General features: G+C 45.7%; 1 protein-coding gene across 1 annotated transcript in view; it reads left to right on the top strand.

Annotated features, from left to right (window-relative positions):
- CCDC6 (coiled-coil domain containing 6) overlaps positions 1-23,904 on the top strand; it is a 60,079-nt gene extending 36,175 nt beyond the window's left edge. The window contains exons 4-9 of the mRNA XM_077350664.1: positions 4,737-4,840; positions 10,076-10,236; positions 15,218-15,374; positions 18,448-18,548; positions 20,447-20,571; positions 22,893-23,904. Of these exons, the coding sequence (XP_077206779.1) occupies positions 4,737-4,840; positions 10,076-10,236; positions 15,218-15,374; positions 18,448-18,548; positions 20,447-20,571; positions 22,893-23,084 (840 nt within the window). The 3' untranslated portion in view covers positions 23,085-23,904. The remainder of the gene's footprint in view (positions 1-4,736; positions 4,841-10,075; positions 10,237-15,217; positions 15,375-18,447; positions 18,549-20,446; positions 20,572-22,892) is intronic.
- The last annotated feature ends 273 nt before the right edge of the window (positions 23,905-24,177 follow it).

Here is a 24,177-nt window from a genome sequence, read left to right as displayed (position 1 = left end):
AATTGCCAATGATGGGCCTGGAGGGGGTGGGAAGGAGAGGAGCCTTGGGTGGGCGTGTACAAAGCTCTGCTTCCCAGCCATATTCTGCACGATTGCACCAGTTTCAGGGTTTCTTGAAGCCTGAAGAATGTTTCAGGGGGTTCTTGGTGATAAAGTAATGATTAAAAAAAGTTGAGAAAGGCTGCCGTAGTACTAAGTTTGGTAGATTTCAGGCAGAATTGTTGTGGTCGTATAAGCATTTAAATTACATCTACCACTTTGCTCCCTTCCTCACCTGCCGTTGTACAAGTATTATTATTACTGTTACTTGGTTTATTAATGTTATTTGCACGGTTCTGCAGAGCTTGGAAGACGGAGCTCTTCCACCAAGCTTTTGGTTGGCACCAATGGCGTAATAAAATCTGTGGTCCTCCCCTCCGAAACACCCCCTTTGAGTGACCTCTAACCTGGAGACCTATGGGAAATGAAATGTTGTGGACGCTGTATTGCTAATGCTGCCAATTTGTTAATTATGTTTTAACTATTCTAACTCATTCAATACAATGTTCCTGTTACTTAGTTTATTCTACCTGTAGGAACGTGATTGGTCAGATCTGTGCTGGAAAACAGCTTCTGCCCCTTTGACATTGCTGGGCTTCAAAACTCTTGCGTGTACTCGTATATTAGGAAAAGATGGGGAAGCTCCAATGAAGGAGAGGTCTGTTTTGTTGCAATAGATACAATGGCCTCTAGGTGGCAGTGGTGGCATGCAACTGTAACCAGGTGACCTTAAAAACGATTTAGCCAACTGTCTTCTAGCGGAAAGACCCAGAAGACCTAGCACTGTGATCCATGTGACAGTCATCCCCAGGCTAGATTACTAACGTGCTCTATATGGGGCTACTCTTGGCCCTGATCCAGAGATTACAGCTGGTACAAAATGCAGCAGCACAGGTCCTCATGGGGGCCCCATAGAGGACTCATGTCTGATCTGCTCTTCAGCAGTTACATTGGTTGCCAGTGGATTTGCAGATGAGGTTCAAAGTTCTATGCCAGGGGTAGTCAAACTGCGGCCCTCCAGATGTCCATGGACTACAATTCCCATGAGCCTTACAGTACAGGAGCTACGGGGTAGTCAAACTGCGGCCCTCCAGATGTCCATGGACTACAATTCCCATGAGCCTTACAGTACAGGAGCTACGGGGTAGTCAAACTGCGGCCCTCCAGATGTCCATGGCCTACAATTCCCATGAGCCCCTGCCAGCATTCGCTGGCAGGGGCTCATGGGAATTGTAGGCCATGGACATCTGGAGGGCCGCAGTTTGACTACCCCTGCCCTATACAGTCTGGGCCTTACGTATCTGAAGGACCACCTCTTCCAATATGGCCCTCGGAGCGCATTATGCTCTGCAGATGCCACTTTGCTGGTGAGCCCGCAGGACGTGCGCCTGGTCTCGACCTGAGCCAGGGCCTTTTTGGCTCCGGTCTAGTGGAATGAGTTGCCAGTTGAGATCCGGGCCCTGATGGAGCTAAGTTCCTCGCGACCTGTGAAACGTCTCTCTTCCATCAGGCCTGTGGTTGAGGCTAGGGCAGTGTTATAGGCCTCCTTCCATCTCTGTGCCCATGTGTTGCTTTCAAGGCAAGAGACACTCAGAGGTGGCTTCTTATTGCCTGCCTGTGTCACAACTAGTATGTCTTGACGGTGTCCCATTCAAATGCTAGCCTAGACCGTCCCAGGTTAGCTTCTGAGACCTGGAATAATTACTCCAAAAACAAATATTGAAGGTGCTGCAGTGGCAACTATGAGACTCTGATAATCTCCTTTGATGCTACAGAATGCCATTGCAGCCGTGGAAAGAGAGAGAAGATTTGTGTTAATCTAATCCTTAAAATAGGCCTGATTGACACTGACCTTTGCCAGTCTTCTGATGAGCTCTTTTGCCATCCAGGAGTCTCCTAGCTAAGATTTAAGAATGTAGCTCTTCTAAGCTCTCTTGGCTGGCCCCAAATATACATCCATCCATACATACATACATACATTAATACATACATACATAACTCAAAACACTTATCTACATATGTTCAACATCTTGTGCTCTAATCTGAAGACCTTCTAGATTTTCACCATTGGGGAAAAACCTGCATAACAAAAATACATAATAGACTCACATAAAAGCCTTTCATGATTCATATTCTGAGATGCTAGGTGGAACAGAAGGTATTCCCTGAAGATATAAACAGTGTGAATTTTTTCCCCAGATACCAATATTTCTACATAGTCTGAGGAGTTTAGAGAGGAAATAGAGGGGAGGGGATTAATAAATTCATGTCCTGCAAGATCTGGGTGGTGGGAATTTTGAACTTCTTTGTTTCAAGTCTCTGTGGTGTTTACTTTCTGCTCAAAGACTTTCTGGATTAAGGCAACTCAGCCTTTTTATCTTTGATTCTACCAAGGGATGTTGCAAATTAGATGTTGTATGTTGCAAACCAGATAATAAAACTTGGGTGGGTGCAAGATTAAAAGCAAAAATAAATTTATTTCGTTACGTCAGTTTTCTAGGGCAGGGGTAGTCAACCTGTGGTCCTCCAGATGTCCATGGACTACAATTCCCATGAGCCCCTGCCAGCGTTTGCTAGCAGGGGCTCATGGGGATTGTAGTCCATGGACATCTGGAGGACCACAGGTTGACTACCCCTGTTCTACGGGGAAGTTTAGTCTGATTTTCCTTTGGAGGTTGAGTTTATCGACAAATTGAGAGTGAAACAAAACAGATTGTCTAAATTTTCTTAGCCTGGAAGCTGGTTCTTTGCTAAGTTTGTCAGTACCATACAGTCCTAAACTATCCAGAAAGTAAAACACCAACAAATTGCACTGTGAATATATGGCAGCAGGACTCTTCCTAAGGCCCATAGGATCCCTTTCTCACAATTTGTAAATATTAAGTCCTTTTCTTTCACAGGGTGGAAGGGTTCTCCCCAGCCACCATTTGAAAGCACCCCCATCCTTGTGTTTGCTTAAATCAGGAATAAAAGGGGGGGGGTGAAGAGCTAAGGAGGTACTTGGCTCAGTAACCTCAGGGTTACTTCCCCTTAGTTCCTCCCATCGAGCTCACTTCCTCTTCCTGTGATTGCGCACTGACTTCACTTTCACTGTCAAGGAGAAATGGTACAGACAGCAGAAAGAGGGGATTACTGGCTCTCCTCATGCATTCCTGGATGTTCACATGAGGCCTCCATCCCTGATTAAAAGTGTTATTTGGGTGTATGATTTTAACTAGAGTGGTTGGTCAAGAGAGAAAGACCTGTGGCCCTAATTAGGCTTCCACAACAGACACAGTGACAGGTAACAAGGCAGTACTATCAGTAAGCGCTCTAATCTCTACCATTTTACAAGCTCAAAGCCAGGTGAAATGAAATCAGAGGAACTCTCAGTGGGGATTTTGTTTGCACTTTTTTTTTTTTTACAGAAGCACTATCTAATGGAAACATAAAACCATCCAAATATAGGTTTTGGTCCTCAGTCCCATATTTTATCCCACTTAATTATTTTTAAAGTAGTTTTAAATAGGCTATTGCAGCCATCCAACTAAAACTCTTGGAAAAACAGGACAAAATTTGAGTCCAGCGATGCTTTTAAGACCAGCAAAGTTTTATTGGACTCAAATTTTGTTCTGCTACTTCAGACAAACACAGTACATGCCTGAGTCGGTCTTGGAAAAGTAGTTCTCTTCCTTATTAGTCAGTCAGTCAAATTTACTGCATGTAGCCAAAGGCCACTGCAAACATACAAACAAGCAAGCAATCATCTCAACACCTAAGTGAACTACATAGTTTCAGGATACAGTATAAAATTACAAAGCATTAAACCAAGTCAAATAAAATCCAGTCTCACAAATCTATTCCTAAATTTCGTTGCAGCTAACGTGAATAAAGCTACACTATGAGTTATACAAGAGTCCAAATCTGGTAGTAGCAAGCATAACATCTCGGGCTCTGTATCCCCCTTGTACTCATCGAAAAGCTTTCTAAGCATTTTAAATCTCAGCTCTGAATAAAGGGGGCAGTGGAGTACATAATGAATTACGTCTTCTACAATTGGTTCTCCGCAAATGCAGGTCCTTGTTTCAACCGGTACTTTTGCTTATCTACTTTCCAGGTAGATTCAAATAGCTGCCAGCTTAGCTCCTATTTGTAAAAAAGTTTCACACTGGTAGGGAGACAGATGGGGCCAGCATTAAATAGGAAGGTGGAAGCCGTGGATCACTGGCACTGACAGTTTTATTTCTGATATGTCTTTGTGAACTACAAATGGGTTCGAGGGGTCTGATTGGCTGGTTTGGCAGGGAGTTATCATGTGGCTGTGTGTGGATGCTGTGACACAGGTTACTAATGTAACAGGATTAACTTTTGCTGATATATTCCCACTGTCATGATGGCCAGTTCATAGTCTGAGGAAGAATGCTTGCACTCAAAAGCTCACGCCTTGAATAAATCTTTATTGGTCTTAAAGATGCTACTGGACTCTGATTTTATTGGGCTACTTTCCAGGTAGGCCATCAGCATAGGGTGGAAACACATGGCAGTCAAAGCCTTTCTAAACTGAGGGCCAGTGATGTTTCTTAAGTATGCTGAACAGTCAAAATCAGCTTTAATTTTACTATTCCTTGGGGAAAAAATTGAGTTTGATTTATGATTGTTCTATCTTTTGCGGCGTCCCGACCAAAACTCCCTTTGTTAACCATTTCTTTTCTTCCTAGCTAAGACGCGAGAAGATCGACCTTGAAAATACACTAGAACAAGAACAGGAAGCATTAGTGAACCGTCTCTGGAAAAGAATGGATAAACTTGAAGCAGAAAAGCGGTTTGTGTCCCATGTGTCCCTTTCTTTTGTATTGCTTGCATATTTCACAAAATTTCCTTAAAGGAGACTGTGCAGGAAACATCCAGAGCAGTTTTCCCCCGTACAGGCAGCATGCTCCTAGTTGTGACGGTCTTTTATTTGGAAAGCCCCTGATATCACTACTAAGATAGGGACTGGTCAAACTTGCAGGGGAATTTGCTGGTGGGTCATTTGCCTTGGGGCCCAGCCCCAGCAACAGAGCCATCACCCCAGGGGCCACTTCGCTTAGATCCGGCATTGGCAATGCCAATTAACGTCAGCTCACCAATCACCATCTCTTGCCTTGGAGCCAGTTTGCAGGAGGATACAGTAGGGTAGCTAATGCCCACGGTTGGCCCCAATGAACTGAGGGTCCTCTGCAGTTCTGGCTGGTAGTAACCCAGGGGCAGCTAATTTGGCTTGACCCTTGGCCAGAGGCAGTCTGGTGTAGTGGTTAGAGTGTTGGAGTGGGATTTGGGAGACTTGAAGTTTGAATCCCCTGTCTGCCATGGGAGGATCTCTGGGCCAGTCACACAGTGTCAGGCTAGCCTACCTTACAGGGTTGTTGTGAGGAAAAAATGGAAGCGAGGAGCAAGATGTAAGCCGCTTTAGGTCCTCACTAGGCAGGAAGGCAGAGTATAAATGAAGTAAAATTTTAAATGTCCCTTTTCATTCCTGTTGGTAACCCCTGAATACCTGCGATAGGCTCTGCTTTAATAATATTAAACTTGCCTTGACAGGTGGAAATAAAGTTTGACTACTTTGGACATTCATTGACATTTCTTAGTGGCCACTCAATTCCTCTGGAGCAATTAAGTCTAAGAGTGCTGTGGGAAAGTATAAGATGTTTTGATGTGGCCATAATTAAGCTAGCTAAATGGATGTTTCAGGCCAGATGTGATCTTTCTAGTCTCATGACCGCTTTACCAGATCACAAGGCATTTGTGTTCTTTTGGGGAAGCTTAAAAGTTGTTTTTCACAGAGAAGGGTCAGCAGGCTCTTTTTGGTAGCTAAACGACAGCTAGCTAACGTATAAAATTGTTTTCTCTTTAAACGTGACAAAATGAGAGTGAACTGTGAGCCGGTGATGTATACAGATGACAACTGAGTAACTTATTTAACATCTAAATCATTTGGAAGGTCATCTGAGACCATTTCCACATAAGAGCAAACCCCTGCACTGGTGTTCTTAAAGTACCAAAGAATGCAGAAATTTCTGCACGAAACCTCAGGAGTAGATCTGAATTCCATTCCGCCTTTCCCTGTGTTTTCTGAATGCTCCCTTTCAGCAATTTATTTTTGCCTACAGAGTCTTGACTTGCAATTTATTCAGGAGGCATTCCTAAATTGGTTTTCCCACCATGCCTCCATTTTGTGGCAACATTTTGGTGTTCTCATTATCCTTTGCTAACCCTGCCTGCTGCCCTCTACCCCACCAATGTTGTCTCTAAGCCATTCACCTTTTAAAAGAGCCAGCCTGGTTAAGAGCGAAGAACGGCTAAGAGTGAAGAACTGGGTTCAAGTCCCCATTCCTCCTCCACATGCAGCCAGCTGGGCAGCCTTGGGCCAGTCACAGTCCTGTTAGAGCTGTTCTCACGGAGAAGTCCTGTCAGAGGTCTCTGCCTCACAGCTTTGAGGTAGAAAAAGAAGAGTTGGTTTTTATATCCCACTTTTCACTGCCTGAAGGAGTCTCGAAGCAGCTTACAATCACCTTCCCTTCCTCTCCCTACAACAGACACCCTGTGAGGGAGGTGAGGCTGAGAGAACTCCTGCTCGGTCAGAACAACTCTAACAAGGCTGTGAAGAGCCCAAGGCCACACAGCATGTATAGGAGTGGAGGTTCAAGCCTGGCTCGTCACATTAGAAGCTGCTGCCCTTAACCATTCCCCAAGCTGGCTCTCTAATGAAAAGTGCAGTATAAAGCCCAATTCTTCTAAAATATGTAGCTAAGAAAGAAGCTAAGCCAACTGAGTTCCTGGGTGAAAACGGAGGCTCTCTGCTGCTTCAGTGTTTTGGTGGACCTTGTAACGGACACTCGGAAGGACACAACTGTGGCAGGAATTGCCAGTCCCTGGGGCTGGAGGCAATGACTGTAATGACTGGGGAAGGCACTGGCAAGGCCACCCTGTATTGAGTCTGGCAAGAAAACGCTGGAGGGCGTCACCCCAAGGGTCAGACATGACTCGGTGCTTGCACAGGGGATACCTTTACCTTTTTAGGGCAGACTTTCCCTTTTGCGAAGCGAGGACTTCTTTTGTAAAGAACAAGCAGCTGATCTGCCCAACAGAGCCTGCAAAGGAACCGATCCTGCAGGGAGAACTCCATTAGATCCTGCGGAATGAGCTCCGTGGTTACACAAATGAAAATGCAGGTCCCTTTGGGAGGGCCATGTAAGACCGACTTTTGCCCTTTTTGCAGGGGGGATGATGCAATTACATTGTAATGTTACTGAGCATACATCCCCCCCCAAAAAACAAAAAAAAACACAGATTAATAAGTAAATGCAGAACTTATTAATTAAGTGGACCTGATCCTTGGTTAAGCACCCTATCGCAGAACGAGCGCCACAAAGTCACAGCACAAGATGGGACCAACTCAACATTAAAACGAGGTGGGATTAGGGTTGAACGGTTCGGTGTGGTTCGGCCGCCTCGCCTATCACCGAAGCCCGAGGCAGCCTTCAGTGATCATCGAGGCGTCCGAACTGCACCGAACCGCTCAACCCTAGGTGGGACTATAGTTCGGAAATGGCCTAAGAGAGCACAGAGATGCAGGATGAGAGCAGATGACCAGGCACTAACTCAGTGGTGAGGCGAAAGTTGCCCCTTCCATGCTTGCCCAAATTTCTAATCAGGGACAGAATTGTGACAGAATTATCCCCGCTACCAGAGCTAATGCAGCTTGGTAGCCAAGACACGTCCAGCTCCAAGTCCGAAAAACCTGGCCTTGATTCCTGGATGACCATAAGCAAGCCACTCTGTTGCACGGAACCCTTTCCTTACTCAATTAGTCTTGTGGCTGTGGTAAGATTGACTTCCTGTACAGAGTTTTTTAGAAGGGCTGCAGCAGAAAGCCCTTTGGAATGTTCACGCTGTGATCTGTGTTGTCACACTCGGAAATACTGCTACCCCCAGACACATTTACCTGCCGAGAGACGTTTTTAGACTGCCTGAGCGTGTTGTTGTTGTTATGTGCAAAGTCGTGTCTGACCCATCGCGACCCCATGGACAATGATCCTCCAGGCCTTCCTGTCCTCTACCATTCCCCGGAGTCCATTTAAGTTTGCACCCACTACTTCAGTGACTCCATCCAGCCACCTAATTCTCTGTTGTACCCTTCTTCTTTTGCCCTCGATCGCTCCCAGCATTAGGCTCTTCTCCAGGGAGTCCTTCCTTCTCATGAGGTGGCCAAAGTATTTGAGTTTCATCTTCAGGATCTGGCCTTCTAAAGAGCAGTCAGGGTTGATCTCCTCTAGGACTGACCGGTTTGTTCGCCTTGCAGTCCAAGGGACTCGCAAGAGTCTTCTCCAGCACCAGGGTTCAAAAGCCTCAATTCTTTGACGCTCGGCCTTCCTTATGGTCCAACTTTCGCAGCCATACATTGCAACTGGGAATACCATAGCCTTGACTAAACGCACTTTTGTTGGCAGGGTGATGTCTCTGCTTTTTAGGATGCTGTTTAGATTTGCCATAGCTTTCCTCCCCAAGAGCAAGCGTCTTTTATTTTCTTTGCTGCAGTCCCCATCTGCAGTGATCTTGGAGTCTTGGAAAATAAAATCTGTCACTATCTCCATTTCTTCCCCATCTATTTGCCAGGAACCTGAGCGTACCCCGCTGTTAAAGCAACCTTAATGGAATGTTTGAAGTCTTCCGTTTTGCAGATCACTTCTGCAAACAGTCTTGTGACTGTCTCAATTGTAGACACGTGAATCTGTGCTGGAAGATAATTCTTCATACTTCTTCAGCCAAACTGACTGCAGCCTCCGTGTGTGTTGCATGTGTAGGAGTGTGGCACGTCCCAGTCATCTTACGATTATCCCCTCAAGTTTGTCTTGGATTTAGGTTCAGAGAGGTCTTTCTATCAGCCAAGGCATGAAGTACCGTGTCCTTGTTAGGTCCTGATCGATCTAGCTCAGCCTTTCTCAGCTTTTTATTTTTACTGTTGAGAACCCCCAAATTGTTCTTCAGGCTTTGAGAAACCCCAGAGGTAGCATGGTCATGCAGAATATGGTTGGGAAGCAGAGCTGTGGACACACCCACCTGGTGCCTCTCCCTTTCCCACCCCCTCCAGGCTTTTCATTGGCCATTTTGGATGGGTGTGTGTGCATCAACGAGATTACGTATGTGGTCATATCACCCAATAAATGTTTAACAATTTTTTAAAAATATTTTCAAAAATATTTTAAACTCCCACCTATTCGGGGAACCGTTCCAGGGCCATCAAGAAACCCCAGGGTTTCACAAACAGCTGGTTGAGAAAGCCTGATCTGATTACTTAAAGTAGTCATGGTTGCAAAGTTGCATTTGAAAGTCAGATTTGTACCAACAGTGGTTCAGGAGGAGGCTTACAGAAGTCAGGTGGATTCCATTTGCTCCTGGTCTTAACATAGTAAGATTGTAATACTGTGCTTTGCATGTACAGGGTTCGTGTGAAAGAGCACTTAGAGGTATAAAGAAACAAATGCAGTGAAGAGTCCTTTACCATGTTGGAAGCTAAAAATAGCCACTTTTGTAAGATTCTTTTGTAGGTTCACCTCGGGTACAGAGTGAAGAATAAAACAGTGCATTTTTACAAAACAGAAGCCTCTTGGCATCCCTTGAGACATACACATACGGGCCCAAAAGTCCAGCAGCACAGCAGTTAGCCCTGGTCTCAGTACTACTATGCAAAGCACAGAGTGTAGTCTTGACTCCTGAGATGACCTCTTTGTGGGCCTGGCAGAGCTGCCACAGGGCCCGCCAATTCCTCCACCAGTTTGTCCTCCTTTAAGGCGTTGCCTTTGAGTGGCCTAGTATGGCTGTCCTTTTGGGGCAAATGAATGGATTGCCTTTGACGACTAGCTTTTCCTTCACGTCACAGCCTTTTAAAAACCAAAAAAAAAAAAAAATCTACTCAACTTTCCCCCCCTTTGCTGATGGGTTACACAGATGTGCAGCTGTGTGCGGTTTTTGTTTCAGGAGTTAAAAGTTCCCTTTGTTATATTTTTTTTTAATTCAGAATTTTACAAGAGAAATTAGACCAACCCGTTTCTGCTCCTCCGTCACCAAGGGACATATCGATGGAGATAGACTCCCCGGAGAACATGATGCGGCACATCAGGTTCCTAAAAAACGAGGTGGAGAGGTTAAAGAAGCAGCTGAGGGCAGCACAGTTGCAACGTAAGTCCCATTTACTTTGTGCGCTTTCCTGGGCCTAGGTTTTTCAGGAGCTGGGAGCTTTCCTGGCTGGAAATGGTAGAGCAAAGTTTTGAAAATAAATGTCCTTAATCACGTTCAAGATCACCTGCTATAATAATTCCATTTGTGATTGGGAAAAGTTTCAATAAAGCAATTACAGGTTCCAAGCAATGGCCGGTAATGCATTATGGTTGTCCGCCTTCCTTCCTTCCTTCCTTCCTTCCTTCCTTCCTTCCTTCCTTCCTTCCTTCCTTCCTTCCTTCCTTCCTTCCTTCCTTCCTTCCTTCCTTCCTTCCTTCCTTCCTTCCTTCCTTCCCTCCCTCCCACCCACCCACCCACCTACCTACCTACCTACCTACCTACCATTTCCCCAAGTGCGCCATCCTAAAAAGAAAGGGCTGGCTTATATTTTCATATATGTGACAGTTTAATATGTTTTTGAGTGTATAAGACTGTTTTAGATCTAAATAAAGAAAAAAAATACATAATGCAGAATATAGCAAAGAAAAAGACCCTACAAGTTTCATTTCTAGAGCTATGAGTATTAAGACCAGTTCTTTTATGCTGGTGCTTTAAAGAATATTGGCAATCTTGAGGAGAACAGAATCCATTCTTAGTAAAACGAGGTGGCATTGTAATACATCTTTGCTATAATGAAACTATCCTGGGTTTGTAATACAGGGTTTGCTGTTCAGAAACCTAAAATATCCAAGATGCCTTCTATATTAGACCTCCTGGTGGTTTCAAATATTAAAGAAATCTTTTTTTGACATTTGTTTTAAATTATGAAATTTATGTCAATGTGTCTTTTAGAGTCTTCTGTGGGTATTCCCCCCCCCCCCCATGTTTTATAACATCATGAATGATGCTCAGGCTTCTTCCCTCTCCGCGAATCCTTCCTGTGTGTGGAAATACATGCCGAAACGGAATGATTCCTGTTTTCCCAAAAGGAGTCCCATTTGCCCTTGATTATTGAGCTTTATAAATTAAGCAAGCTGCCAGTCGTCCAAAGGCTGGACTGATGATTGCACATCAGCCATTTAAACCACGATTTAAAATCAGCAAGATATATAAAGGTTGAGTCGAGTTGTCTGTTTGTGCCAAGTCCTGCATTTCATGAAAAAGCGGATACAAATTCAGTCAGGTGTGGAAGGATCTTGACGTGCCTTTGTTGGAGAAGTGAGTTTTAAGGTCCCGAGAGCTCTCTGTTGTTGGAAGCAGCTGTCCTTGAGAGAGCCAATGCTTCCTCCTAGCTCCATTGGCAAGGCTTATGCAAATAAATTGCGGCGTCTTCCATGTGGTGGGACCCCTTTATGCCCATCTTGCTGCCTCTGCAAAGACCCCATTAAAAGCAAGCCAGGAAGGGTTAGGCACGGCCATGGGGGTGTCGTTTGGGCCTGGTGGGGTCTGCTCACTTAGACACCAGCTGCTTTTTGTCAGGCTCTGGCAGTTCCAGCAGCAAGAAGCTCTGCTTTCCTTTGTAATGCCAATGTTTCAGCCGTTCTGGGCATCAGTGCCAGCAACAGCATGCCTTCTCCTGCCAACCCAGCCTGTCTCTGATTGTGCCCAGCCGCTGCTTTGGCATCGCTTGCGGCCCCAAAAAGAAATTCCACTTAGGTGGCCCTCTGCTCAGGCCGAGTGATTGGTCGGTCTCTGGAAAGAGTAATGCCATCTCATTCTACTAACTGGTCTCCTTCCCCCCTGCCATTTTGGATGAGAAAAGCTCACCCCGTCATGCCCCCTGCCAAAAAACCCATTTGGGGTTTTGTCTCCTAGCGTGATAGCTCCTTTTATGTTCCTTGTTCAGCTCACCCTAGCTTAATGTTCACAATAGGAGCAAAATGCTTTTTGCTGAAGTGTTTCCTTTCTGTGCATTTGAAAGCCGTGAACTAGGGCAGGGGTGGCTAACCTGGCTCTCCAGATGTCCATGGACCACAATGATCATGAGCATGCTGGCAGGGGCTCATGGTCATTGTAGTCCATGGACATGTGGAGAGCCACAGTTTGGCCATTCTTGAACGAGGTAGTCTGCCTCCAGCCAGAGTTTGAGAATGATGCAGTTAATTGGCACAAACCTTTCCTTCAGACTTGAGTTAGCAGCATAAACTTCTCATGGATACCTTTCTGATCCACAGATGGGGAAAAAACTCAACAACTAACAATGGGTCCTGCTTTTTATTCCCTTTCTGGATTCTGAAAAAAACCCCTACGTGTTTATTCTTAGTTTAATTTCTAATCATTTGCCAAGATATTTCAGCCTGCCTTTGTATGGTATTTATGTCCTTGTTTGGGGGGAGATTGGAAGGCATACAATCGTAGGCAGAGACCTGGTATGCAAGTTTGAGAAATTAATATTCTGTCATTTAAAGCCTATGAAATGCATTAATCTCTGCATGTTGTCCCCTCGTTTCAGTGTGTTACCTTCACTTGCTGTATTTGAAAGTAAGCAGAAGGTCTCCGTGTCTTGGGCTTGGAAACATGCGCAAGGCCTGATTTATTAGCACAAGGATGGGATTTTTGACTTTGCTCTAGTTTGCCTTTGAAGTGATTGGTTGTTGTCCTTGGATGACTTGTCCATGAATGCAAATGATTTATCATATTATACACGGCCTTAAGCAGCCTGAAAGAGACCAAGCTGCATGAAACGTCCTTGAAGTCACTGCACTGCCAAATTGGCCAACGTAATCCTTTCCACCCTATTTCAGTTTGGGAAATGAATTTCTATCTTGAGTGCAACTTTGATGCAGCTTCGTTCCAAAACGCAAGAGCATCAGAACATGTGGAAGAGAATTTTGAAGGGTAGCTGTATCAGTCTGCTGTAGCAAACAGCTAAGGGAGTTCCCTGTGTTCTCAATTTCGCTTCCACCTTGCTTCCAAATGGAGGGAAGCAGAAGGGACCCCTGAAACAGCTTGTAGCCATTCTAGCCTTAGACTGCCGTCTGTAGCGGTAGAAAAGACTAACAACATTTTTGGTAGGGTGTGAGCTTTCGTGAATCACTACTCACTTCTTCAGAACTGATAGACCTGTGGTCTAATTTGGTATAAGGCAGCTTCAGGGGTTCAAACATTTGCTGTATCTGATAAGGGACAGTGATTTCCTTCAATTGCCCTGAAAATGATCCCTTGTAGTGAACTCAGTTCTTATCTCCTCTCAGCACCTGTGAGTTCAGCTTAGCTGTGTGTTTTCTCAGTAGATCAGAAAAAAGCAATTTGGTGCATTGCAGCATGTAGTCCCTGATCCAGCAAAACCCTATATCTGTTTCAGAGAAAACTCTGCATTCAGCCAGAGGGTTTTGGTAGTTTGCCCTGCTGAGGAGGCATTACTTTGCTGAAAATAGTTACAAAGTCTTGGAAGAAATTTTGCATTTGTGTCCCGTCTGTGGTCTTATCTCTGAACCATAACACTTAGCCCAGGATATTGCATGTCTGTTCTAGGAACTGGCAACACTTCCTGTATTCTGATCTACTGTTAGGTTCTCTCAATTAGTCCAGCTGCCTGTCATCCATGGCTAAAGAGCCAAATGTGGTTCATTATGGAATCAGATGAGCCTCTTGTGGCACAGAGTGGTAAGGCAGCCGTCTGAAAGCTCTGACCATGAGGTTGGGAGTTCGATCCCAGCAGCCGTCAAGGTTGAGTCAAGGTTGACTCAGCCTTCCATCCTTCCGAGGTCAGTAAAATGAGTACCCAGTTTGCTGCTGGGGGGTAAACGGTCATGACTGGGGAAGGCACTGGCAAACCACCCCGTATTGAGTCTGCCATGAAAACGCTGGAGGACGTCACCCCAAGGGTCAGACATGAGTCGGGGCTTGCACAGGGGATACCTTTACCTTTATGGAAGCAGATATGGTTATTTAACAAAGAAAATGAAAACTTTTGAGCTAAGGTCTAGTGGAAAGATAAATACAGTGCTGATAACAACCTCTAATAGGCATGGACAGTTCAACTCGGAGAAGCCAAAAATACCCAAATCAATGGTGATTTGGGTATTTTTAAGCTCATCTGAGCTGAACTGCCCATGCTCTGTATTCGAACAGTTCAAATCCTGGTGGCCGAATCATGATTCACCATTCAGCCACAAGCCAGCTGTTTAAATACCTTACACTTCTGCCTGCTCCCTTTAAATCCCTCTCCAGCCTTCAGAAGGGCCAAGCATTTAAAGGGAATGGTCAGTGTGCAAATCAGCTGAGGATGACAGGGGCCCCATCTGCTGGGGAGGCATTTAAAGGGTGTGAGTGAGACACCCGTCATCAGCTCTTTAGTGCACAGTCTCCCACCCCACCCTTGACAGTGGAAACACTGGTGCCTGGGAAGGGCAGGTGAACTGAAGCATGCGCACCAAAAGCCCCATAACCTCTTGGATTTGGCCTAATCCAAAAAGGTGAAGGGGTATTTGTGAGTTTTGGATTCAGCTGTATTGTTTCTGGCCAAATCTGAAAAGGTACCTTTTTTTTTTTTTGGCAGATGACTAACCTTTATGCTAAGGCAAATAGCAGACAAACAGTAAAGTTTTCTTTAAAAAAAAAAAAAGAGTGAGAGCTTCTTAGAGTTTTTTTGCAGAAAGGGAAATTACAGAGGGGAACACTTGCCAGTAACCCAAGTGCAAACGTTGTGCAGATTTACAGTGCTAAAACTGTCTGCAGAAATTGTATGGACTATTAATCCATGTCAATCACCAGTAATGTTAGAATATAGCTTCAGTTATACAAACAGGCTTTCTTTATCCTCACCCTTTGTTGATTTCTTGCTCAGAATTTTGACATTGTTCGGTCATTTAATTTATAAACGTTTGTTGACCCTAGAAAGTAGAGTATCTATCATGCTACTTATATTCTCATCATTTGGTAAAAGACAAGTTTTGCATTCCTCAAAACGTTCTAGTGTTTATAGTGCATCTGGAACATGAAATTGTCTTTGCCGAAAAGAGCTGTTGAAAAAAATATATAACAAGTCTTGACATTTTAGATTCGGAAAAGATGGCACAGTATTTAGAGGAAGAGCGTCACATGAGAGAAGAGAACTTGAGGCTCCAAAGGAAACTGCAGAGAGAGATGGAGCGGAGGGAAGCCTTGTGCAGACAGCTTTCGGAAAGCGAATCAAGTTTGGAAATGGACGATGAGAGGTTTGTGTTACTGGTACATGCAGTAGTACAGCAGGTGTGCATATGGTCTATGCAGTGGTACATCAGCTTCTAGATCAGCGGTTCTCAACCTTGCCTGCTCTGCAACCCCAACTCAGCGGCGGCAGCATGCGGGTGCGTGGGTGGCGGGCGCAGGTGCGCATGCGCACAATTGAGGCGGTGTGGAGACGGCCATTGACATGGCTCCGATGCCAGATGCTGCCGCCTGGTGCAGCGGCGGGCAACCCCGGGGAAGGAGCCAAGCAACCCCAAATGGGGTCCCGACCCCAAGGTTGAGAACCACTGTTCTAGATCTTGGGGAAGAGCCGTACATCATAAAAATCTGAAGTTGTCTCAGAAAACGTCTAGAGTTCTTTGCCTTTGTGGTTTGATGTACAGCTGACTTCATGCCCAGACACAGTTAATGCTGAGCGGTTCCAGGTTTGGTCAGCTCAGAAGGTGGACTGGAGGAGAAGAGAAATGCAGCAGGACAACAAAAAACAACACAGAGCCATAAGATAAATTGTGCTTTGCTTTGAATTTGGGGCTGGGGGTGGGATTCAAATTAGAACTTCTATAGCTGTTTTGCTGGCCTTTCTGTTTGTTATAATATATTGTGGTCGCGCTGCCTCATGAGACCGTGTGTGCTGTCCTAGCCGAGCGCACCCAGTAGCAGTCCAAATAGCTACACCCTCGGCTGGTAAGCCAAGCCCGACTCACCATCCAAGCACAGAGTCAGCAGTCCAGGTCTTAACACCAGCTGATCAGAAGAGTGTCCAATGGTGAGCCGGGGGAGTAGTTGCATAGCTAGCCAAAGTTGGGAACCAGGGAGCCAGAACAAAGTCCAAGTACCAGAATCGTAGTCCAAGAAGCCGTAGCAGAAGTCAGGAAACTGGAGATCAGAGCTTCGCTGAAGCAAGGGCAGGTCAGGAACCAGAGTCAAGATGACGGGTGGGCTCGTGCACAGGTTGCACCCACGCCGAGGAGCCGTTTCTGTCTTGCTTAAGTGCAGCCTGGCTAAGGAGATGATTGGCTTCATCGAAGCGGCCTCAGCTGGGCCCCATCTAATTTGACGGCGTGCCCTGAGCCGGATGCTCTGTCGGCGAGCTGTCAAGTCACCCTGCCTAGGTTGTCTCTGGTGCTCTGGCGAGCTGTCTGGGCTGGGCAGGGGTGTTGCCTCTGCTTGGACTGGGCTGGGCAGAGCGTGTTGCCTCTGGCTGGGACCGGGCTATTCATCCCTGTTAGTGCTTTGATCGTCCTGCAGGTGCAGTCATGGTCTCCGGCTGCACGGGCATGATACTGTGTTTATGAAAGTATCAGGCGAGGTACATCAGAATAAAATCATCCCTGCTTCCAAGGATTGCCCCACTTATTAATACCCTTGCTGCTATCAGGTAATAAGTGCACATGGAATTGAGGGTACTTCTCCCGCCAGCCTGATGGTGAGCCAGTAGATTAGTGAATTAAGTTCAAGTGCAAAAGGAGGACTTCATTGGAGGCACAAGAACCTGCTTAAGGGAGGCCGGGCTCTTAGGTCTGTCATCAAGGGCGTGGTGTCTAAAATTATTTTATTTATATACGTGTGGAAACGACAACAAAAATTCTTATGTGCTTAGTTAGTTTAAACTGAATTACGCTCCATAACTTTAAAACTACTCAAACGTCAATAAATCAAAGTTTTTGCTCCTTTCGGAAAGATCTGAAGGCCGTCCTTGAGTTAAAGAAATCTTAGATAAGTTCATCTTAAATATTTTAATACCAGGAAGTCATTAATTTGCATGCATGTGCACGTGGGCAGCACTTCTGAAGGTCAGTGTTTTGCAATTATGTCCGCATGTATTTGCTTTCTTTTATAAGTTGCCTTTCTTACTTGAGACTCAAGGCAGCTTGCAACTAAGAACAGTGTAATGTGCAGAACCAGTTTTGCACAGGCCGTAAGCAGCATTAAGTGATTAGGGAACAGTGCCGTGAAACATTACGTGCAACAAACCTGGATTGTAATAACCCTGGATTGTAAAGTCAGAGGACAGCGTTTTTATTTTAAGTAGAGGATAATATGCATAAGGAAGATCCACTTAATGCACCTTGACTGGAAGGAGAACCCCAGTCTAAAATGATGTTCGCCATCTGCACTTCTTTAAAGACACCATCTGTTTATTACTTATTTATTATTAAATTTGTATACTGCCAGCTCCTGGACCAGCCGGCTCGTGGCAGTTCACAGCAAGATAAAAACATAAAATACTCTCTTGCCGATGAATACAATACAAAAATCCAATTATGGCACTTTAAAATAGCAAGATGACAAGGAGAGCAATCTCTAACTAGACCCATATCCATCTCTTCCCGGCAGGGTCTGTCTGTTATAGAGCTGGGGAGTGGTAGGCCCTGGGGGATCCAGATGTCACAAGGGCGAGGGAGAACCCGATATTATTTGGCCAATGATCTAAAACAGGGGTAGTCAAACTGTGGCCCTCCAGATGTCCATGGACTACAATTCCCAGGAGCCCCTGCCAGTGAATGCTGGCAGGGGCTCCTGGGAATTGTAGTCCATGGACATCTGGAGGGCTGCAGTTTGACTACCCCTGATCTAAAAGATGGAACTCTTCCACTCTATGACCCTCCTCTACAAAAACAGCTCCAGAGAGAGAGACAGCTAGTCAGGAGATTTATGGGCAGCGGATAACTGGGAGGCTGCAACAACTGAAATGCTGCTGACCTGACTACTTGCGTTTTCTTACTAAGTTTTTACATTGTAAATGTTACGTTGGTTTTAATTATTGTTAAGTTTAATTTTATGTAAATTGTCCTGGCAGGGCGGTGTAGAAATTTCATAAATAATAGCAGTAACAACAGTAAACTGCACTGGATATTAAAAACCTGTTGGTTTTTAATCAGTCCACATGGTGTTGAGTATATTTTGTCTCGTGACTTAATCAGTTCCCCTTTACAGTCCCTCCTGACTGTGTGACGGTGCTACGTTACTAGCTTATCGTATTTTGGTCCACGATAGGCTATGGAGGAGCCCATGGTCTGGAATGAGCAACTGAATCATCCTTTTCTCTTTTTAAATCAGATACTTCAACGAGATGTCTGCACAAGGATTAAGACCTCGCACTGTGTCCAGCCCAATCCCTTATACACCTTCACCGAGTTCTAGCAGGCCTATATCACCTGGTAAATATGTGTACTTTACGATTACGTTTTGTATTGCATTGTGATGACTTCATGTGCCCTACGAGAATGTATGTCCTCACAGTGGAGCATATTCACACACACACATACACACCGGTCATATCCTGGAGGTGGACTAGCAGCTGACTGTCAACAGAATTTTGTTTAGTTGCAGAAGTTCATACAGCCAAGAAAGCTCTGGGCTGACCTCCCTGTGGCCCTGCTTGACGGTCCTGGTTGTGTGCATCTCATCACTGGTAGAAAGCCTACTTGTTGGCCAGTTGGCTTGCGGGGATCTTCCAAGGCTCATTGTATTTGGCTCGTGGGATGCTGTGAAAGAACCTTAAAACAAAGTGACACCTAGGTCTGGAAAGAACAAATCTTCTTCCCTCTTGTGCCTCAGCAGGCCCCCAACATTAATCCTTGTGTCCCCCCCCATTAGAGCCCATGTGGGGAGATCTCCTAGATGGGGCCTTTTCTGCGGTGGCACCTTGGCAATAGCTATGACCACAGCCTTTCTCTTGGCAGCCAGTTTGATCTACTTGCTGCTTAATTACGGGGGGAGGGGGGGATGAGTTGTTTGTCTTGAATCACTCAGGTTCATTATTGTGTTGCTGAGCTGTTGGGCGTACCATTAATGTGTTGTTGTTATGGGCGTCCTTATTGACAATAGGTTGGTAGAATGCAACATTTCAGTGGTTCTCGTGTTAAGCGGCCTCAGAAACCACATGGCCGAGAGATGGAATTAAGCAGCATGGAAATCTGCAGGGTGCTGCTGAGCGTTCGAGAAGGAAAAGAGGTCCTTATTAATTACAGGGAAACATTATTGCGCAACTGTGCAAGTGCCTTAATGCCTTGTCTGGTTGGAATGTGTTTGGGCAGCTCGTGAGAGACAGCATTTGGTAGTGGTTAAGAGCGGAGGCCTCTAATCTGGGGATCCGGGTTTGATTCCCCCACTCCTCTTGCACATGCAGCCAGCTGGGGGACCTTGGGCCAGTCACAGTCCCTGTCAGAGCTCTCTCAGCCTCACCTACCTCACACGGTGGAGTAGTAGTAGTAAGTTTATTACGGAATTACACCAGAGCAATAAAAATAAAATATAAAATATACCTGTTTACTCCAAAGCAATACATGAGAAATAGGATACAATGCACACCTGGTATAATTTACCACATAATGCAAAAGAAAAATAAATTGTTTAAACATTTATTAATGGTTTAGTAGTAGAAATTTAAGAAAGCAAGTTAAAATGGAAATCTGCATTTATCTGATTTAATGGACCAGAATAGATGCTTCATTCACAAGGCACCCTCTGCTAGTTCCACAATCTCTGAGAAATGTAAGGCAAACTGGCTGCTGATGTCCTCACAGGGTGTCTGTTGTCGGGAGAGGAAGGGAAGGCGATTGTAAGCCTCTTTGAGACTCTTCCAGCTTTCTCCACCCACTTTTCTTCGCTGGCTCATAGATCAAAAGCCAATAAGTGGACTGAAGAAACTTTAAAGGAAGGAATGTGCTGGAACACAAAATGTTGATTTACTTGGTGGGGTAGTAGACTTTCCCCCCCTCCCCGGGGCTCCTTACAAATTGTTGCTGCCCTAAGTGGTGTCTGTGCTGGATGATTGAACTCTCTCCTGCCAATCAGTTTCTGTCCAGCCTGCCAGATGCAACTTGTAAGCCCTTGATGTTTCCTGCCACTTCCAGGAATTGGAAATGTTGGCACCCCGCAACTTTGCCAGGGCTCTGACTCATGCTTGGGCAAACAGATTTTCCAAGACGGTTTGTTTGTCTAGTGTAGAAAAGCATTCTAGAAGGCAGTGACTCTTGCTTGCTCACTTCTAATGCCCCGGGTGGGAGCTTGGATCCGCGGGTGTATTTTTAACGTGTCGATGTCATTGTTTCAGGTCTCTCATATGCAAGCCACACGGTTGGTTTTACTCCCCCAACTTCACTCACCAGAGCCGGCGTGTCTTATTATAACAACCCAGGCCTTCATGTGCAGCACATGGGACCATCCCATGGCATTACAGTGAGTATGTCAGAAGAACGAGTCCCAAACCCCAGGCCCTATGAAATGTGAAAGTTCTGTCTTTGCCTTCTTCGCAAATACCTTCACATCCAAATCCTAGAGTTGGAAGGGACCTCTTGGGTCATCTAGTCCAACCCCCTACACTATGCAGGACCCTCACAACCCTATTGCTCATCTACTGTAATCTGCCACCCCCTTGAACCTTCACAGAATCAGCCTCTCAGTCAGATGGCTATCTAGCCTCTGTTTAAAAATTTCCAAAGATGGAGAACCTGCCACCTCCCGAGGAAGCCTGTTCTGCTGAGAGCCCGCTCTGTCAGGAACTTCTTCCGGATGTCCGGACCTCTTGCTTCTCACTTTTTGCTGCTGCTGTCACGGAATTATTTTTCTGCAGCCAAGACTGATCGGCATCGATGACCAGTTTGCTTCCCAGAGAGGAGCACGTTTGTCGCATTTTTGTATGTCTCTGGATGGCTGGCAGTTTAATTCTTTGGGTGCCGGCTGCTGAAGCTTTCCTTTGCCATCTTGGTCGGTGGGAAAGGCATTTCATTGAATCGCTAATCATTCAGATTAAGCGAACACAGAATAGGAAGCAGATCGGTCTCACCTTGGGACAGGCGTACTCCTTCTGCGCTCACAGATCAGCCGCTCTCACTGTCCTTGGTAGCTGCTGGCGCATGAACTGCAGCTGCTACCTTCACGTATCGCTGTGTAATTGCAATTTTAACAACTCAAATTGGCTGGGAGAGCACAGAGACACTCATACGGCACAAAACTAGACCTCTTGCTGCACTTTAAGGAGGTGGCTGCCAGGGCATGGGTTAGCACCTGTCCCCAGAAGCAGTAGCGAAAGACCCAGGCCAGAAGTCCTCAAGAAGGGAGCAGGAGAAGGAGCAGAGGACAGCCTGTTGAGGGCCAGTGTTACGGCACAGTTTAAATACTCCAGGACTCCCCTCCCACTCATTCTGCCGTCAGTTTTACTCCTAGTTGTCATGATCTGACATGTAGTTCTGTTAGACATTGTACAGTACTGTGATTCATACCTTGCAGCCCACTCCTTTTCTTCCTGCACTGATTAAAAACATAAAACCTCCATATAAATGTTGCCAACCTCCGTTACCTTTTATTACATTTCATTATTCTTGTAACAAAACCGCATTCTGGCAGGTAACCAGCATTAGGGGTTTAACATAACCTCAGAAGAGCCCTTCTGGATCCGACATTGGTCCATCTAGTCCAGTGTCCAGACTCACACGGTGGCCAACATTCTGGATGGCCAACAACACGGCATAGGGGCCGAGGCCTTCCTTTGATGTTGCCTCCTGACTTTGGGATTCAGAAGTGGGCAGCCCGTAAAGGTGGGGAGTGCCTTTAGTCCCCATGGCTAGTTGCCACTGATAGGCCTATTCCCTGTGAAGGTTCAAGAAAGTTCAGAGATGGCCCTTTGGTGTAGTGGCTAGGAGCATGGACTTCTAATCTGGCAAGTCAGGTTTGATTCCCTGCTCCCCCACATGAAACCAGCTGGGTGACCTTGGGCTTGCCACAGCACTGATAAAGCTGTTTTAACCAAGCAGTAATCTCAGGGCTCTCTCAGCCTCACGCCACCTCCCATGGTGTCTTTTGTGGGGAGAGGAAAGGGAAGGCGACTGTAAGCCACTTTGAGACTCCAGGTAGAGAAAGGCGACATATAAGAACCAACTCTTCTTCTTTGTTTGTTTTTATCAGTAAGACCAGAAGATCATCTTGATTATATTTTGAACAACTCTGATTGCACACCAAATGTCTACCAGCTGTTGATTTTGCGGCAATCTTCCGGAACTTTATTTCCGGTAACGTTTGTTGTGCAATGGTTGTGCAAATGTTTGGCTTATCGGGCCATACGCTTATCAGTTGCCCATTCTGATGTGCCACGACAGACCGAGGAATTACTTCGATGTATACATTCTCTTTTTTAAAAGGCACATTCGTTCCAACTGTTCTGCCCGTTCTGCTTTAGTTGTGTGCGTCTGCTTTGCTCTATCTGCATAGTGTGGGGAGTGTGACAAAGAACAGCTACTTTGCATTGTGGCTCACAGTGGAGGGTTTTGAAAGGTTGGCGGGAGCTCGTGTGGGTCCTTCAGAAGAGCTTTGCCAAAAAAAAAAAAAAGAAAAAAAAACGGGCCCATAAACTGTACCTGTTTTGCATTTTATTAACTGGATTTAGTTTTTGAAGCGAATGTTTTTAATCGCCCGATGCGGGGCCGGTCGGGGAGGCCTATGCCTTGCCCTTCTAGGAGGCCACCTGATTCATTCCCTCCTTTTCTGTGTGTTCGGTTCCACAGAGGCCTTCACCACGAAGAAGCAACAGCCCCGACAAATTCAAGCGCCCCACTCCTCCCCCTTCTCCAAACACGCAGACCCCGCTGCAGCCAGCCCCGCCCCCTCCGCCGCCCCCCGTGCAGCTGCCGCTCCAGTCCTCCGCCTGCCAGTCGGCCTCTTTTCCACACTCGACGCATCCTTCGTCTCAGCCTTAGTGCACGCGCTCCGCAAGTCGGTCTCCAGAGATGGACTCATGGCAACAAGCAGTTTCCTACAAGCCAAAGGCTTACAACGGCATATTCGGATTTTGACTTATTTGCACTGAAGTTTACCGAGGCTTCATTGTTTAATTGTGTTGTACATGTTTTGTGGGGGAGGGGAGGGGGTGTCCACGGGCTCTTTCAAAACGGTTGCGTGTTTCGTACACGGTAAGCACTTTGGTGTGGGCGGTCGGGCGGCGCTGACACAGAAGATGGGCGTGCTCCGTTTTTGCACCAAAGTGTCTTCCGTGCAAGGAGCACGCCGTGTTTTGAAGCGGTCCTAACATGCAGCCGGTGTTGTGGATCTACGACACTAATTTAAAAAAACCCAACAAACCAAGATTCCATCAGTGTTTTACTTGAACTTGCGTGTACGTCCATTCTCTTGGCTGGAATGTTTGCTCCTCTGTTTGATATTCTGGCATTTCGTTCTGCTGAGTTCCCAAAGCTTTATCCCCCTCCCCCCCCTTCCTGGGCTTCTAGGTTTGTAAGATAAAAGGGACAGCTTTTTATATTTTTTCATGACAATTTGCATATAAATTTACAGGCGTGGGCTGTATATTATGAACCCCCAAGACGGCACACTTACGTTTTGAGCATATCCGGTGTATTAGCACTACAGCAAGTGACAGAAGTGCAGCTTTTTAGTATCAAAGTGAAGGTTGGTCTGCTTGATGCCCAGGCTCACTTTTTCTTAAAGGCACCCCTTTAATTTTCAGGTACATGGTTAAACTCTGAATACCTTTTTTTCTCCAGTGTGTGGTACAGTCTGAAGTTCAACGTGGGAAGCCTGACTTGTCCAAGTATATAGAATGTATCGATCCATGAACCTTAAAGAGTCGATGGTTTTCATTTCTCTTTCACGTCGATCTGTAAAAAAAACCTGTCCGTACTGTTGTTTTTTTTCCTCTCCATCGCGATGATCTGTGAAGTGTGGTGCTGCCAACAAGATCCTTGTGGCTGATTAAAGTGTGATTTCTGCCATTAAAAAAGCAATTTTGCATTACAAACGAAACCAAAAAAAAAACCAGGCTGATTCCCCTCCCCC

The sequence above is a fragment of the Paroedura picta genome, chromosome 8, assembly GCF_049243985.1.
Source record: "Paroedura picta isolate Pp20150507F chromosome 8, Ppicta_v3.0, whole genome shotgun sequence".
In the NCBI taxonomy this organism is placed as follows: Eukaryota; Metazoa; Chordata; class Lepidosauria; order Squamata; family Gekkonidae; genus Paroedura; species Paroedura picta.
Note: the sequence above shows the minus strand (reverse complement) of the source record. Positions and strands in the feature narration are given on the sequence as shown.